The sequence below is a fragment of the Sphaerodactylus townsendi genome, linkage group LG04 (assembly GCF_021028975.2).
Source record: "Sphaerodactylus townsendi isolate TG3544 linkage group LG04, MPM_Stown_v2.3, whole genome shotgun sequence".
Taxonomy (NCBI): Eukaryota; Metazoa; Chordata; class Lepidosauria; order Squamata; family Sphaerodactylidae; genus Sphaerodactylus; species Sphaerodactylus townsendi.
The window spans coordinates 77416302-77434071 of NC_059428.1; the positions used below are offsets into that span (position 1 = coordinate 77416302).

A 17770-nucleotide genomic window follows, 5' to 3' on the forward strand; every position below is an offset into this window, starting at 1 on the left:
GTTTCTACATGCCTCTTTTTGGCAAAGTACCAAACTCTTAATTAAAAATTAATGTAATTTATAAAACGACATCCATTCTTGTGACTTTCTTACTGATAAAGACCATTGAGAATTGCAAATCTTTGCTTCTAATAACCAGTTTTGAATGTATTATAAAACTCAGAGAAGAAAAGATCTTCTAGTTGGGAAACTTTCTTTTCAAAATACTTGAAGGGTCAGCTCTTTTTGTATGAACCCTCATACCTAGGTCTTTGGATCAGTTTCTTCTATATGTGTTCAGGGCTGGCCTGTCTGTTAGGTTCACTTAGGTGTTTATCTTGTGTGCCATAATTTACTTATAAAAATGGGACAGATAATAAAATGCAGGACCAGGCAAAGAAGCAGTTAAACATACTGTATATACTCGAGTATAAGTCAACCTGAATATAAGCCAAGGCACCTAATTTTACCACAAAAAACTGGGAAAACTTATTGACTCGAGTATAAGCCTAGGGTGGGAAATGCACATAAGAACTGGACAACAAGGGGATTGCTGCAGCCTGCACAGGGCTCAGATCCAGCCTGGATCCAAGCCCGGCACAGGATGCAGCCTGGCCAGCTTCCCTCCCCATCTCCATCCAAGGCCCTGTGGGGTCTCTGATGGAGGTGGGGAGAGGATCTCTGCAGCCTGCGCCGGGCTCGGATCCAGTCTGGATTCAAACCTGGTGCAGGGTGCAGCCTGGCTGGCTTCCCTCCCCACCTCCATCTGACGCCCCATGGGGTCTCCGATGGAGGTGGGGAGGGGATCTCTACAGCCTGCGCTGGGCTCAGATCCAGCCTGGATCCAAGCCCAGCGCAGGGTGAAGCCTGGCCGCTTCCCTCCCCACCTCCATCCGAGGCCCCGCGGGGTCTCCGATGGAGGTGAAGAGGGGATCTCTGCAGCCTGTGCCGGGCTGGGATCCAGCCTGGCCAGCTTCCCCTTCCCACCTCACTCGAGTATAAGCCGAGGGGGGCTTTTTCAGCACAAAAAATGTGCTGAAAATTTTGACTTATACTCAAGTATATAGATGTATAAAAATGATATGCAAAAACTGAAGAGCAGAGCTATCTATCATGACCCTGCAAGCCCCTATTTTCTTAAGGGGTTAAATACAATTACTGTAAAAGAGGCTTGCATACAACTTCTGTTCATGGATTTATGAGTCAGAACAGGCTTGGAAAAGTGAACCTTCAAGTTCTAAATACATGTTGGACTGTTGTTCTAAGACACTCTGGGCATTTTTAGAGGTATTACCCAGATTAGTCTGGGCTGTGCCCTTTTTTGTTAGGGAATTAGCTGGAAACAGATCTGTGATGTGAGAGGCAAGGTAATGAGATCTCCTCCTATTTAACAGAGGTCACTCTGCTTAGAAATCCTCACAAACCCCAAAATGAATAAGATTTACAATTACATTAAAGATTAAAAATAATAAAAATACACACACAGGTTGCAAACCCAGTGCGAGAGAGAGTATATACAAAGGTGATTGATAGAGGGAATAGAAGAGAGTGTTGAGGGAAGGATGATATTTACCAATCCAGAAGAGATCTGAGAGAGAGAGAGAGAGAGAGAGAGAGAGAGAGAGAGCGCTCATAGGAAAAACATAATCAGGCGCGATCAAAGTTCAGAAGTGAATTGCCCTGGGGGAGTCTAGTTATCGGAAAAATTAACCCTCCAGCTATGATAAGAGGGGCAATCTTCCTAAAACAAAGCAAAGTTTTGTCTCCAGGACAATGACATGGAAAAAGCCTTGATTGGATTAAGACCTGGGAGCACCCAACTGTGACGAGTTTTGAGCTGTGTTGATGAAATTAAGACCAGGGGCGTTCCAGGTCTGCATCAGCTTGGAATGTTACAGCAAAGAAACTCCAGAAGGTTGATTGCTGTGTGATGATTGGACAGAAGGTTTAAGATTAAATTAATGTTTGGGAGAAAAGGTGACCTAGCCGGTCTGCTGATGGAATCAGGATGTGGGCATTTACAAGTTCTTTGTGAGGGCGGAAACAAGTGTGTCTTCTCAGGGTTGCACTGTTGTTATTCAAAGTGGCTGAACCTTCAGGGAAGGCACGGTTTGCTGCTGTGCATACTTGAGTTGGAAGGCAAACCCTCTTGATATCAAAGCCCTTGAATTAAGATTGGTGTCCCATCTTCAAGCGCTGTCTAGGATACCAAGAAATGACTGGTAGAGTCTTAGAAATGCCCCCCTCCCTGGTTTGGCTATAGGCCTACATACCAACAGAGGAGCCCCATAGTGCAGAGTGGTAAGCTGAAGTTCTGCTGACAAAGCTCAGCTCATGGACTGAGTTTGATCTCAGCTGAGGTCAGTACCAGGTAGCTGGCTCAAGACTGATTCAGCCTTCCATCCTTCTGAGGTTTGTAAAATGAGTACCCAGCTTGCTGGAGGTAAAGTGTAAATGACAAGGGAATGAATTAACAAACCGCTCTATAAACATAGCCTGCCTAGTAAAACTTGGGATGTGACATCATCCCATGGGTCAGTAATGACCCAGTGCTTGCACAGTGGACTACCTTTACCTATTTATATATTTCTTGACTTGATACTAAAACAAGCTTGTATGTCTGCTTTAAATTACCATAATTGGTTGAGTGGAGTGACAGTGATAGAAAATCAGTCAAATATTTGGAAGTCTGTATTTCACGAATGTTGAAATACTCTATAAGATACTGTAAAAGTGATTGTATTGTCATATTGCTTTCAGACTACTTCAGGAGAAGATGTTCGCGATTTTGCCAAGGTACTGAAAAACAAATTTCGAACAAAAAGATACTTTGCAAAGCATCCACGAATGGGCTATCTGCCTGTACAAACAGTGTTAGAGGGAGACAACATGGAAACGTGAGTACAACAAATAAATTGTATATCATCCGATGAGCTCCTTGAGCCTTCCCAGTTGGCACCTGCTCCCTTACTTCCAAACTGCGTAACACCTCTTTTGTTGATTTCATGTTTGGTTTTTTTGGTTAAAAGGAAAATACAAGCTGAGATTCCAATTTTCATTCCTCATGTCTTTCCTCACCTGCTAACCCTCCAATAATTTAAATTGCCCACTTTCTTATTGATCACCTTAAAAGCCTTTATATTGGATGGGTGCAGTTTGGAAACTAGTTAACCAGAAGATTGAATTGTGGTATCTTCTCTTAATATCGAAAATCCTTTTTCTGACCTTACTTTAGCTTCATTTGGATTTAAATTTACATTAGTAACATAGGTCTTCATATTCCTTCCCAAGTAATCACCAACAAAAAGGTTGCTTTAAGATCTAGCTGAGATTACCAGTCTCTTCTAGTTAATAGTAACCATAGTGTATTTCTACTGGTGATAGCATTACAGCTTGTTTCTTCTATTTCTTCTTTCTTTTCTTTTTATACGTTATTATTTTGTCTGCTTCCCATTTACATTCATGTTGGTCTCTTGAATCTTCTGGTTTTTGGGTTTCTTTTTAACTTTCTGTAATTATTTTGCTGCTCGATTTTTTCTGCCTCTCTCTTCACCTCCTCATTTTTTGTCTTGCAGTCCTGTTACTCTGATCAACTTCTGGCCAGTAGATTCTGCGTGAGTACTTTTGCTGAAGTGTGCTGCTATTGCTGCTGCAGTCCCTCACTTTTTTTTCAGTTTGTTGTTGTTTTTTAACATATGTTCATTTCCCTCCTCCTTTTTTCCCTTGTTCAATTTTCTGAAAAGGAAAACCGAAATGTATTCCAAAAACAGTTTTTTCCCCCTCCAGTGTGCTGTGGAAGTTAACCTGTTTTTGGAGGGTGTACTCAAGTTGTCTTGAGGAGATGCGGTTCAACAAGCATCCTGTTGCATAAAGAAATGTGCAAATCAAATTTTTGGGAACAAATAAGCAGTTTTGGGTGGGAAAAAATCTTTAGTTTCATTCTGGATTCTTTATTTCCTTACCTTTATATGCTAATTAATTACAATTGGATTCATGGACTGCTTCTTTTGTATGTGTAGATTTCTTCCTTTATATAGAGGATGGACTTATAGGGTTACATCAGAGCAGAACGTTCCAACCTCCCCCTTCACACTGCAGTCCATATTGCCATAAAATGCTGCAGACCCTTGAGGAATTATATGGGGAGAGCTCTAAAGCAGGCATGGGAATCAGTGGGTACTGCCACTTTAGTCTCAATACAGTCCATTGGAGAAGAAATCACCATGTTCACCTTTGCCTTCTCCATCCTAAAACACACCCTGGATACTGGCTGCCATCCTGAGTTTCTAGCTATTTCACTGTAAGCTCAGTGACAGAGTATGATTGAGAGCCATCCAACATTAACTATTTCTAAGTCCCTTTTTATTTCAGCAAGGAGTTACAGTTCCACTGATATTTATTATACTGAAATCAGTCATATTTCCTTCATCTTAGTTAAATTAATATCAGTTGGAGAAGCAAAGCACTGCTATTTGTCAACTGGAAGTATTTATTATTCCAAGACCCTATGCACTCACTGACAAATTAGTTTACTACTTGCAAATATGAGTTGGCATTTGGTGCTAGCGTTATAACTTTTAAGTCTTAATTATTTGTTTATGCTGCTTAGATCACACATCTACCAAATATTAGCAAAGAAAGCCTAAAATTAGTCTGTGAATGCTACTAAAATGTTATAAGTTTGGCCTTTGCTTCATGTTTGTGCTGAATGGCAACTAAAATAAGCATTGCTAAAATTGTGATTCATTGGGTACACATGATACAGACACTGTTATGAAGACTGAAGACACTCTTTCTAGGGCACATAAAAACAAAATGAGGTTGTTGCGTATTTAAATTTTTTGTGTCAAATGAATGACAAATGAACTATTTTATCCTAAATGGTCAATGTCTAATAAACTTTGATTGGATTATAGTTTAGTGGATTCTTCGATTATTTTTAAAATAGATATATGGCAGTGATTATATATAATACCATAACTTGATTAGATTTCTTGTTTATACAGCAAAACATAAAATATAGGTCCTCCCACCAAATAATAGAGTAATCTGGCAATATACACTGTCTGAGCTGCTGGCATGCAGCCCATTAAAGCTATAGACCTTGTCTATTCAACACAGCCAGACAATCTTCATCTTTCTGCTTCAGTGAGGGATGAGAGAGAGCTGGCTGGGCACCTGGAGACAGCATGGTATAGTGCAGGGGTCTGCAACCTGCGGCTCTCCAGATGTTCATGGACTACAATTGGCCATGGTGGCAGGGGCTGATGGAAATTGTAGTCCACGAGCATCTGGAGAGCCTCAGGTTGCAGACCCCTGGTATAGTGGTTAGGGTGTTCTGACAGGCCCAGGTTCAATTCTCCTGTTGGCCATCAAAAATCTCTGGATAACCTCAGGCCAGTTGCTCTCTTCATCAGCGAAGCTACAAGGGGAAAGGGGGTGTGCAGTGCACCGGGTGCACTACTGAGGGTGCATAAAATTGGCCCCAGGTCTCTCCCACTTTCCCCCACCCCCCTCCGTGGTGTCCCCCCATGGCACCCCCTTCCCACACTTACCTTAGTTCCTTTCTTTGTTGAGAACTTTTTCAGGCTGCAAAAGGTCTGTTCGCAGTAAAAGCAGCCTGAGGAACTACAGTTCCCAGGAGACCTTGGGGCTCACAAGGTCTCCAGGGAAGTATAGTTCCCATCAGGCCGTTTTTACTGAGAACAGGCCTTTTGCAGCCTGAAAAAGTTCTGAAAAAGGAAAGGAATTAAGGTAAGTGTGGGAAGGGGGGCGCCGTGGGGGGGCGCTGCAGGGGTTGCACCGCAGAGCGGCGGAAAATATCAAATGCGCAGCAGGCACAGTTTGGCCCAGCTACGCCTCTGCTCTTCATCCTAACCTATCTCATAGAATGGTTGTTGTAAGGATAAAATGGAGGAGGGGATGATGATATTGTAAGATGATTTGGGTGCCCATTGGAGTAAAGTATGTACAATAAAAAAGTATATAAAATGAGAATATAAAAGAAATAGTAAATAATAATCTTGGGCTGTATGCTGCTTCACCTGTTCTAACCCAGCTGACTGACTATGTGCCTTTGGCATCAGTGTAAATGAACTGAGCATACTGTCTGCAAATAGACACAGTCAAGATATGAAGAAAGTTAGAATTTGTGTATATGTAGATGAGCTACAAAGATAAGACACACACGCTTAGACATAACTGTCAACACAGTTTTGTGTTGCAGAATCTGTTTATACAACTCCAATATCCATTAGGAAATAAATGACTTCTTAAGGCATTCTCTGTGAAATTCATCTTGCTTTAGGGGCAACCATTTCACATTACATTGTACATTGTTCCTATTTTTAACCAAAAAATAAAATTTGTCTTCTAATGGTGACTGTTGCAGCAGTAGCAAATGCACATTCCAAATTTAGCATGGACTTGCTTTCACCCCATAACGTGCAAGACAGTTACATGTTTGTTTTTAAATCTGCATGAGCACTTAAAGAGCTGAGGCTGGTTTTGGCTTCGTAAACGATATTTCTATTGTATGCATGTCTGACTTACATATTACAGAATGGAAGCAAGTACATGTCAACTTTTTAACAAAACACTGCTTTTTGATGGAAAATAAAGCAATTATTGTTAAAGCTGAAATTTATGGTGTATTCAAGATGACAAAATATAGTAATGTAGAAAATATGTAGGAGTGTTGACCTAACTGTCATTTATGAGCTAACTGTTCAGAACCTAAAAGGTTGAGAAGTCTAAAACTGTCCCATAATATGTGTAATATATTATTGCACTGTGCTATATACTAAATAATAAAATTCTATACATAAAATTCTCAGCAGAAAATATATATTCTTATTTGAGAACACATACAATACCACAATATCATAAAATATATTAAAATAAACCACAAAGCCTCAATTATAATAATCAAATGCACAATATTTCAGGATGTAACCCATAAAAGACCTAAAAAGACCTGACACTTTTCTATCCAGTTGGATCTTCTTCAGAGGTCATTAAAACAACCCAAACATAGAAATATTCACAATCATTCAGTCTTATTTACAGCCCAGTATGTTTTAAATAGATCCTACACAAAACAAAAAACAAGAGAGTAAAAATACTGAATTCAAATAAATAAGTTTAAGATTTCAAAATAAAAAGAATAGGTCTAATTACTTACAAAGAAACATTAAATGGGGTTTCCATTGGTACCCATGCTATATATTGAGAATCTTTCAGATTTCAATCCACGAGGTAACTTTTTAACAGAACAAACTAGGGAGACCTAATAAATAATAAACAACAACATAAAGTAATAGATTCAAATAAATATTTCAGTTTAACATTTAAAATATAACAGATGGGTATATTTACTTACAAAATAACAGCAAAATGGTGTGCCCATAGATATCTATGATTTATAATATGAATATTAGAGATTTCTGTTTACCAGGTAACTTTGTTCACAGAACACCACTTGGCAGACCTAATTAATGACATGTAATTAGTAAACAATTATAACACCCTCTTTTAAAAACTCCCATCCAATGGTGGAATTCAAATAATTTAACAGCTGGTTCCAATGGCGGGATTCAAATAATTTAACAACTGTTTGTTTACAAGCACCATTTTAACAACCGGTTCTGCCGAAGTGGCCGAACCTGCTGAATCCCACTACTGCTCCCATCACCCAATCTTACATAATATACTAACCTTCCCTGGACTGAAATCAGCTATGTGTGGTCAAGGGTATATCAAAGAGGCAGCTTTGCACTACTCGCTTGTTTATTTTACATGGCAGTTCCTGTAATTGTGATGAGCCAAGAAGATATGACTAGGATGCAGCATATATGGCTAGTTAATCTGGAATAGTCCTATTTCCATAAAACATCCAGTATTAAGCTTTTCAAGGGGCACAGATGAGACTTTGATATAGGGCTGCCAACCTTTAAGTAGAACCCCCCCCCCCTTTTATGTTCACAACAAACTCAAGATCACCCAGAGCAGGGCTGTGTAGAGGTCTGAGCCCAGGTGTCTCCAACCCTAGTTGCATTCTATAACTGAGACACCACAATGAGGTTCATTCCCACCATACTGCATCTACCTTGACTTTCAAAAGAAAGTGTGCTTTTTGGGGAGCTTTCACATAGTTATTGCACTGTATTAACCCTGTTTCCAGCTTCCTATCATCCTGGACACACTGGCTTTACTCCAATCATTTTGGAAAGAAACTCTCCTGAGTACATCTCCATAACCTTTGGAAGGAAAGGGGTGCCTTTTTCTGCATAAAGGCCTAGCCACATAAGTACAATTTTCCTGTCATCATCCCTGTCCAGCTGCCATTTTCCCACAATTTTTCCTGTTATGACACTTCAAAACGTTTAAATCAGTTGGGTGCTGTGTGGTTTCCGGGCTGTATGGCCGTGTTCTAGCAGCATTCTCTCCTGACGTTTCGCCTGCATCTGTGGCTGGCATCTTCAGAGGATCTGATGTTAGGAAAGCAAGTGGAGTATATGCCAGCCACAGATGCAGGCGAATCGTCAAGAGAGAATGCTGCTAGAACACGGCCATACAGCCCGGAAACAACACAGCACCCAAGTGATTCCGGCCGTGAAACCCTTCGACAATACGTTTAAATCAGTTGTTGCTATTGCACTATAATTACATGGTATATGAAAAATGAGTCATTAGGATAGGATAGGATAGGACAGGATATTTATATACCACCGTCCCCTGGAGGGCTCAGGGAGGTGTACAACATTAGCACTTTTATTTAAAAATAAAATGAGAATCTGTATAGTCGAAGGCCGGACTCAACGTTGTTGTGGGCTTTCCAGGCTGAATGGCCATGGTGTGGTAGATCTTGTTCCTAACATTTCGCCTGTATCTGTGGCTGGTATCTTCAGAGGTGTATCATAGAGAGAAGTGGACATAGTGTGTAACACACTTCTCTCTGTGATACATCTCTGAAGATGCCAGCCATAGATGCAGGCAAAACGTTAGGAACAAGATCTACCAGATCATGGCCACACAACCTGGAAAGCCCACAACAACCACACTGAGAATCTATTTTTTCATAGCCTTTTAGTAAGATAGGAATTGCCTGTTTTTAAAAAAGCCTGACAAGACTTCTGGTAGTGATTGAAGAAGAACATGTTGAGTTGCAATGAGCTCATGGCTCCTCCTTTCATGGAGCATTCCAGACATGAGATGAGTAGAGGTGGTTTATCATTGCTTTTCTCTGGGCAGCAACACCAGTCTTCTTTGGTGGTATCCCATCCAAATACTGACTATATTTCAGGCAAAACTGGGCAAATTGAGCTGAGGCAAAATAATAATAATGCAAAATTGAACTGAGGCCAAAAAAAAGAGGAACTGCCAGTGGGCACCGTTGCCACTGTTAATCCCTTTGCATTCACAGTAGGAATAGAAAATCACTGCTGGATGGAAGCAGCTTGACCTTTAATCTTAATCTGAAATGTAATTAACCCCTGGTAAAGCATTCACATCATTTTAATTTACTATGGGCCTTAAGTATTTTTTTTCCTGGTGGACCATTGTGTATTTAGGGATATTTTATTTTTTACATTGTCATCAGTGGCATATCTGCCCAGGGACAAGGAATAACCCCTGTCCCTGGGCACAGCTAATCTGGTCACATGGGGGGTGCAAAATTGTCCCCACACGTGAGCAGATGCTTTGGGAAGATGATGAGGCAGCAAGAAGTCCTGCTGCCTTGTCATCTTTGAGCTCCCTCGGCCCCGCCCATGTCATCATCAATGTTCTGAGGAAGCCCGAACATGACATTGACTACAGGCTCCCTCAGTCCCACCCATGCCATGGGAGTGACAACTTGGGTGGGACTGAGGGAGCCCAAAGACCCCGAGCCAGCTTCTGCCCTTCCCAGGCCCTGGGAAGAGCAGGAGCTGGCCTCCAGGCAGGGGGGAGGGGTGGGGCACTGCCCCTCTCGCCCACCTCTGGGCCCCCCACAGCCTGGCTCCTGCTCCTCAGTGGGCCCCACCCACAAGAGGGAAATGTTAGGGGTGTGGCCACACCCCACACCCCACTCCCAGCCTCTGTGCTTTTAAAAACACATCTCCAGATGCTGGCAGGGGCTTCCGGCTTTTCCCAGTCTCTGGTGAGGGCAGAAGTCAAGGAGGGTGAAGGAAGGCAGTGTTCGGGCCCTGCCCCTGAGCCCCACCTTCCAGGTGCATGGGGGGGGGGCACCCAGAGAAGGCTTGTCTCTGGGCTCCATTTTCCCTCCATACACCTCTGATTGTCATACCGTTATAATGTTTTCACTTTCTACTGCAACCATCTACTCTGAACTGATAGGATTTTTTAAATGTAAGTCTCCGGTAGTTTTTATTGCAGACCCACTGCATTTCATTTTAAAATAAAAACTAAAAGAACAGTGGAACGAGTAGATTGTATCAATAGGTTGTTACAGTGCAATCTAACAATTGTTGATTTATTTAAGCCTCCCAAACCATCAGTGGTCAGGGAGAGGAAATGGTGACTATGGGGACTAAGAAACGGAAAATAGCACAGATGTGGGTGGAACCTGCAAAAATGTGACCTTCCTATCTGTCCTGTATGTAAAGCCACTTAAATTGGGATCTTTCAAAAAAGGTTGTTTCAAACCAAGTTTGGGAAATATTGCACAAAAGCAGGGGAAACCATGTAAGTGAATAATGAGGGGGTGCTGTCAGGTGGTTGTGCCATAAAAGAGCTCCAGTTCAGATGCCAAGTAGAATGAAAAATTGTGTAGAAACTACCCAAGTCTAAGGTTAAGGTCATTCATAAAATTCATGGGAATTAAAGATAGAGCCAACAGCAGTACAGCTAAAAACGCAGGAAAAAAATCATTCACTGCAAGCTGGACAGATGAATTAGATAGGAACAGAGTCATATCCCAAATCAAGTTTGGCTGTAGGGAATTTAAACAGTACTGCACCTGGTCTTCCTGTTTTTAATACAAAAAGTGGATAAAGTGCATATTTGTTTGCACTAGAGTAATAATAGATACTAGTAAGTCAACATACCCTAAAAATTAATCAGTTGTTGAGGGAAGCAGGATGCTTACCCTTCAGGAATACTGACCACTAATTCTAAAAGTGTGATCCACATTTCAGCTCATAGGCTTTTTTACACACACACGCACACACGCACACACGAACAGGCTGCTGATCAAAAACATCCTTGTGAGTTCTCTGAGCTTCAGGTGTTGATTTTTTCTTAAGTAATGGCAATAAACCTCTGTTCATATAGTGAAAGCATATACATCCTGTATCTATGTGCATAGATTTTTTAATAAGAAAGAACCAACACAAGTTCACTTTATGAAGGAAACAGCACCTGAATAAATGTGGACTTATATTACATGTTCTACTGTATACGCGTTGAAAATTACTCAACATACATGCACATGGATAGCATGTGTGTTCATGATAACTTGTGAACTGGGCTGCTTTAAAGAGAAACTGCATTTTAGAACAGCAAATAGTAACACGAGTTCAGAGCATAATACAATGACTGAAGCAGTATTAATGAAGAATGCAAGTGATGGGACAGTAAGAAGAGCTTGACTATAAAACAACACGTTGACAAGGAGGTATTCACAGATTAGTTTTGGTTTTCATTTTTATATGTTTTGAAAAATCCTAATTTTATCAGCAAAGTCCTCTCTGACCCCTGCCAGCTTTTACCCATTTCCACAAAATATTTTCTTGCAGGTAGCTTGAGGAAGCAGACAGACTACGTGGGGTTGCAACTATCATTTGTTATGTCCTAGACTCAGTAAGGCATACTGGTGTGAGGCTAATAATGCCTTCATGCGTTTTCCCTTTCTAAGGAAATATTACGTGTAATTAATCAGTGTTTTTTCGCCTTATAGGCCTGCATCATCCCCTCAGCTATCACATGACGATACTCATTCACGCATTGAACATTATGCTAGCAGGTATGAGACCAGCTGGACAGTTAGGATGATATTCCTTGAAATAATTTTAAAATGGAAAAATCATCATCATCATTATCACACAAGCTTTAAGAAATTGAATTAGGTTCATTCAGATCTCTTAGGACAGATAGTATACATGTCTCCTGCTTCCTACTTATAAACTTAACAACTAACTTGCTTGCAGAATGGTCTAATGAAGTTTAGAATGCACATAAAACCAACAAATGGAAAACTGTGATGCATGCTTTTGTATTATATCGAATATTTAGGTTCTATGTAAAACTTAATTATATCTTCTTTTCAGAGGTGCACTTTAGTGGAATCCTGAAATCGTTATGTTCTACAAGACAATAGTGCCTGACCAATATCTTTAATTCACCATACATTATCCATAAATAGTATAACTTCTGAAGATTATGCGGAAAATTCTATATCTACTGTGCACAGTAATCATGCCACACAATTATAGTTCATAATTTTATAAATATCAAAAGTGGAATATTAACTAAATTTTAATTTAAAGTTTTTTTCTGTGCATGAAAGAAACTTAGCCATGTTGGTCTGGCTAAAAGAAATCTATTTAAATTAATATTCAAGTTGAAAAAGTTGAACTGATGTTTTCTACATACCATGATTTGGAGAGAAATACATGTTTTCTCAGCTCTTATACTTACATTTCTGTTTCTGGAGCAAACTGTTCAAATTTGATGCACATTTATTTATCAAGGAGTCTGCCAAAGACTGGGTAATCAAAAGGACAGAAGCAGAAATAATTTCCCAAGGTCAAAGTTATCATAGGACGATAGCAGTGCATTGATGCTCTGTATATTCCACACGTAAAGAATGTGTGAACTAGAGATGGATGCATTCTAGTATTAAGATTCTTTCCACTGCAGTAGTCCTCATTCATTATCCTTCATGTACATTCACATTACATGCACATGCTGTTCAGTATATCTTGGCCACATAGATACAGAGAATGGGGCCAGGGACAAGCAAGGATAATTTTTCAACAAACCAGGCAACATCACAAGTTTACCAAAGGATGTGAAAACACAGAGGGAAGGAAGAGGGAGAAGGGAGAGCAGCCAGCTGAGTCTGGAGTGTCGGCTCACAGTCAGGCACTGCTGTCAAGGACACAGCCTCAGCCACCTCTCCTTTGCAGGTAGGTAGGCAGGCACAGGGAAGGAGCAGGAGCTGCTGGAGCTGCCATCCTCACACATACTCCCTGAATCAGGAAGGCAGGGTATGTGGGGCAAGGGAGCAGAAGCTTTTGCTGCCCCTCACCATGATCAAGGCAGAGATACTGAAGCAGAGATGGGGAAGGACCAAGATCCCCCACTAGTGCCCCTTGAGTTAGGCAGGTGGCAGCAAGGGAGAGCAATATCCACCTCAGCCCCTCCTGCTATTGTTTCAAGCTAGACCAGGGGTAGGGAACCTGCGGCTCTCCTGATGTTCAGGAACTACAATTCCCATCAGCCTCTGTCAGCATGGCCAATTGGCCATGCTGGTAGGGGCTGATGGGAATTGTAGTTCCTGAACATCTGGGGAGCCGCAGGTTCCCTACCCCTGAGCTAGACAGATGGTGGTGGCACTGCAGCCAAGTAGGCTGGCCAGCCTGCTTGGGAGAGAAGGATGGGCAGTTGTAGGGCATAGGAGAAAGGGAGAGAACCGGAGTTGCTTCAGCCTCACTTGCCATGTCATTTCTGGGGCAGACGTAGATGCCCCAGCAAGCTGGGGGTGGGGGGAGGACAACAAAATGAGACCTCAAGTCTCCCAGGTCTTCATTCTATGATACAAGTAGATTTGACTTTATTTGATTTTTAACATACTATACTCATAGTGAGAAACATTTAGTCTTTTGTATGGCTGTAGACCAACTTAAACAATAGTCACATGGAAGGTCATGGTTATTTATTTTTTGATCTTTTATACTAATGGTTAGTGCTATCGTATCATTTCTGTTTGCACATTCCAACAGTATTTAATAGGAAGAATATCCAATGTCTTGTCTTTTTTCACAGGCTAGCAGAAATGGAAAACACAAATGGAACATATCTGAATGATAGCATTTCTCCCAACGAGAGCATGTAAGTGTATCTTATTTGCTAAAATAAATCTTGTTTATGTACTGTCAGTTTCAGTATTGAGTTCTTACCCAGCAATGGCTAAAGTTGATGTATCGTTAAGGTCATATTTTTCGGTATTTTTTCAATATTGCCACCACAGCATGTTAAGTGGTATTTATTTGTATAAAAGCCATTGGACATTTCTCATAACTGTGGTTATGTACAGGAAAATGAAATAGCAAGCAAACCAGACAAACTGCTGCTATATACAGAATCAACAAACATTCAAAATTAACAAACTTTCCCTAACAGTGGGAACTGGCAAAAAGATGTTGTGCACAGAAATATGCTTGAGATCTTAGAGAACTTCTAACTCCTCTTGGTGGGAGCTGCTGCTGGGTCAGTTGCGTTATCTGCTCTACCACTTGGCATTTGCCTACCTTTCCTGCTACTTTTTCATTGTGCTCGTAAAAAACAGTCACAAAAATACCATTCTTACAGTCATTTTCAGAAATTACAGATTCAACATCCATTTATTTAAAATATCTACATTTTGCTGCCCACAAGGGGACCAAGGAGGTTTATATATTCATATTAGCACCATAAAAATGAATTAAACAATAGAATTACACACACAAAAATCGCCTGCATGCCAGACCAAATGTATTAAAGTATAACAATACATTAGTTTAGGTTTTGTTTAGTTATTATCCAGTGCATGTTGACTAAGTTGCCCATTCACAGCTTCAGTCACTGGATTTAAGTATCCTCAGATTTGGCCATTTGTGCTATTAGTATGTAGATTATAATGATAATGATGATTACTATTCAATTTTCAGTGCAATTTATGCATCAAAACAAATTAAATTATTATCACCTGCAAGCTTTGAGGAAATGAAAATTCAGTGATCGGGATTTTTTTGTTTTGTTTTTGCCATAGGCACTCATTCATGTACAGAATACCTTTTATTAGAACCAGTTAAAATAACATTAAAAAGTTAGTTGGTTTTAGATTTGGTTTTCAGATCAGCATGGCTGAAAAAAGATTTTGTCTACTCATGCCATGTTATACATGGAAACATGTATGTAGCTAAATTAAAATTCTGCTAACAAAAAAAACCCAGTATGAGTGTGAAACCATGGTTCAGATTCAGCAGGAAACCATGTTTTCATGTAACCATTAGTTTTTGAAACCAGGATTTGATTCACAGGAAATCATTCAAATTTTGATTTACTTTGGCAGATGCTGGTTCCAGCCTTTTTTATTGCAGAATTATGCCTTTCCCCTTATATCTCTACAATGAAATCAGATAGAGATTTTTTAAAAAATGAAAGTTGGGAATTCATCAAACCTATATATAGGTGTCCCCCACACAACCCAGCTGGCCCCATATTATATTCAATTGTACATTAATTTAAAAACAACAACAACAACACAGATGCCCTGATAGGGACAGTGACCTGGGATGGAAACTGCAGGAAAATCTGCCATGTGGCAGTCTCATTGCAGCTGTACTGTTCTGTCAACCACAGCAGCAACAGGGAAGCTATCCAAGCCTGTATGCATAAGGAAAACAACTTGGCTGATATCCAGGCTTTCATTGTGATACAATAGTGTCATGGAGCAAACCAGAATTAAGCTGTGTTCACATTTATATGTCATGTAAAACTGCAATTAATATTTTACATACCTTGATTTGTACCACACATTGAAATTTATTTATTTATTTATTTATTTATTTATTTATTTATTTATTTATTTATTTATTTATTTGAGAGCCATATATATATTTGAATTTTCCAGAGGTAATAATTCCATTGACAGCCATATGACTAGGTTCTTAGCAGATCAATGACAGTTGCTGTAAACTTGGGATTTGAAGCTTTCCCTTCCCTCCTCCTTATATTTTGCTGTTTGTCATACTCTGGTAAATGTGGAAGCTCAGTGGCCAGAGGTGTAAGTAACCACAGATAGATGTCTGCTTTCAGAGATATACTGAGGGAAAATGGCACCCGGAGACAACTAGGTCTCCAGGCATGCCTCCACACTCAATGGCATGGCCATGCCCCCAAGTCACCCTCCCACCAGGCTCCCTAGAGCCCAGCTGCTACTCTCCCCAGAGCCTGCGGAGAAAGCACTTGCCGGCCTCCAGGATGTGCTTTTATAAGCATGGAGTTATTATGAAGTAAATAAAGTTGAACTAAGACTGTGAATTAACAAAACAAAGCACCTTTTATATTACTCTCAAACATTGAGCCTCAACCCGTGTTATCTTTTCTTCCTTTTGTGAAGATCAAGTTCTAAGCAAGTCAAGCCACTGCTAGGAATTGAAGTGTGTCCAGCATCTCCGGGTAGTTTAGGGAAGGCATTTGTTGTCTCTTTTGTTCAGTACTTTTCTTGGAATCTCAGTGCAAAAAAAGTAAACTATACATGAAATGAATAAAGGAAAACATGGTATTTCTTTTCCCTCACCTTCCTTTTTATCCTTAGAGATGACGAACATTTGTTAATCCAGCACTACTGCCAAAGCTTGAACCAGGAATCCCCGCTCAGTCAGCCTAGAAGCCCAGCACAGATTCTGATTTCTTTGGAAAGTGAAGAACGAGGTGAGCTAGAGAGAATCCTAGCAGACCTGGAAGAAGAAAACAGGTGGGTTTTATTTCAGTGCTACTTCCATGCATACTGTATGACAGGAATCCATAAGAGCTGAGGTCTCCTTCCTATGAGGACTAAATTAAGACACTGTGTTAAACCTATACATGGTAATAATCAAGTCGAGGAGCAACAGAGGTGTAATTTTTGTTGTTTTACATTTTCTGTAAATTTCACAGATACAGGGTTTTTTATTTATGAAAGGATATAACTGCTAACTGGTGCGCAGTGTTATACCCTTTACATATGTTAAACGCAGTGTCCAGTTTGCATGATTATCTTCTTTCTTTGAAAGAAATTTAAAATCTTAGAAATTAAATTAGAATTAAGATTTACTTGTGTAAGACACGTTTTTGGCTTGATCAGTATTTTCAATTATTTCTGTTCTTTCTACCTGCAACCCTGTGCACAAGCACATCTTTCTTCCCTAGGTATAGGGATGAGAATTTGTAATTGCATAGGTCAACCTTTACCTTTTCATAGATGAATAATGCTCATGAACTGAATCCGTTTCTTATTCATTACATTTGTCTGTTTCAGTTTCTTTTTTTTTACTACTTGATTTTTCTTCAACCTTTCCAACATCAAACAGCATCTCCGTTAATCTTTATGCTAGGGGCAAACTTGACTTGTTTGTGTATTTCAAGCCAGATATATTTGCCTGAGTGCCCGTTTGATGTAAGGGATAGATTGGCAGACTAAGAAAGTGGGCAACCTGAATTTGAATACTCACTTCTACCATGGAAGCTTGGGCCTGTCAGAAACTCTCAGACTGACCTACCTCAAAGAGTTGTTGTGAGAGGATGAGGCTTGGAGCCCCACCTGGAGAGAAAAGCAGGAAACAAATAAACAAACGCATAAATAGTGCATGCCTGCTATGTTTCAGAGAAATTGTATGACAGCAGGCAAGATTTTGCTTGTCACACGCTTTGCCCTTCCCTCTTTCCCCTACTATAACTTGTTTTTGTTCACCGCTGAACTGTGCTACATGCAAGTAGTTTTGTCGTGTTACATTTCATTGATACCCTAAAGTCCATTAACATCAGAATTGTGTAATAGCAGTGCTTTTTAAAAATTAGCAGTGTAATTGAATTCCTGTTAGTG

At 40.2% G+C, this 17770-nt stretch overlaps 1 protein-coding gene across 8 annotated transcripts in view; it reads left to right on the forward strand.

Moving 5' to 3' along the window:
* DMD (dystrophin) overlaps nucleotides 1–17770 on the forward strand; it is a 1175169-nt gene that overhangs the window by 1132575 nt on the left and 24824 nt on the right. For 6 of the 8 annotated variants that reach the window (XM_048495459.1, XM_048495460.1, XM_048495467.1 and 3 more), the window contains 5 exons: nucleotides 2740–2876; nucleotides 3555–3593; nucleotides 11879–11944; nucleotides 13969–14034; nucleotides 16505–16663. In XM_048495459.1, coding sequence (XP_048351416.1) covers nucleotides 2740–2876; nucleotides 3555–3593; nucleotides 11879–11944; nucleotides 13969–14034; nucleotides 16505–16663 — 467 coding nt within the window. The remainder of the gene's footprint in view (nucleotides 1–2739; nucleotides 2877–3554; nucleotides 3594–11878; nucleotides 11945–13968; nucleotides 14035–16504; nucleotides 16664–17770) is intronic. The other 2 variants (XM_048495465.1, XM_048495463.1) reach the window with 1 other exon arrangement.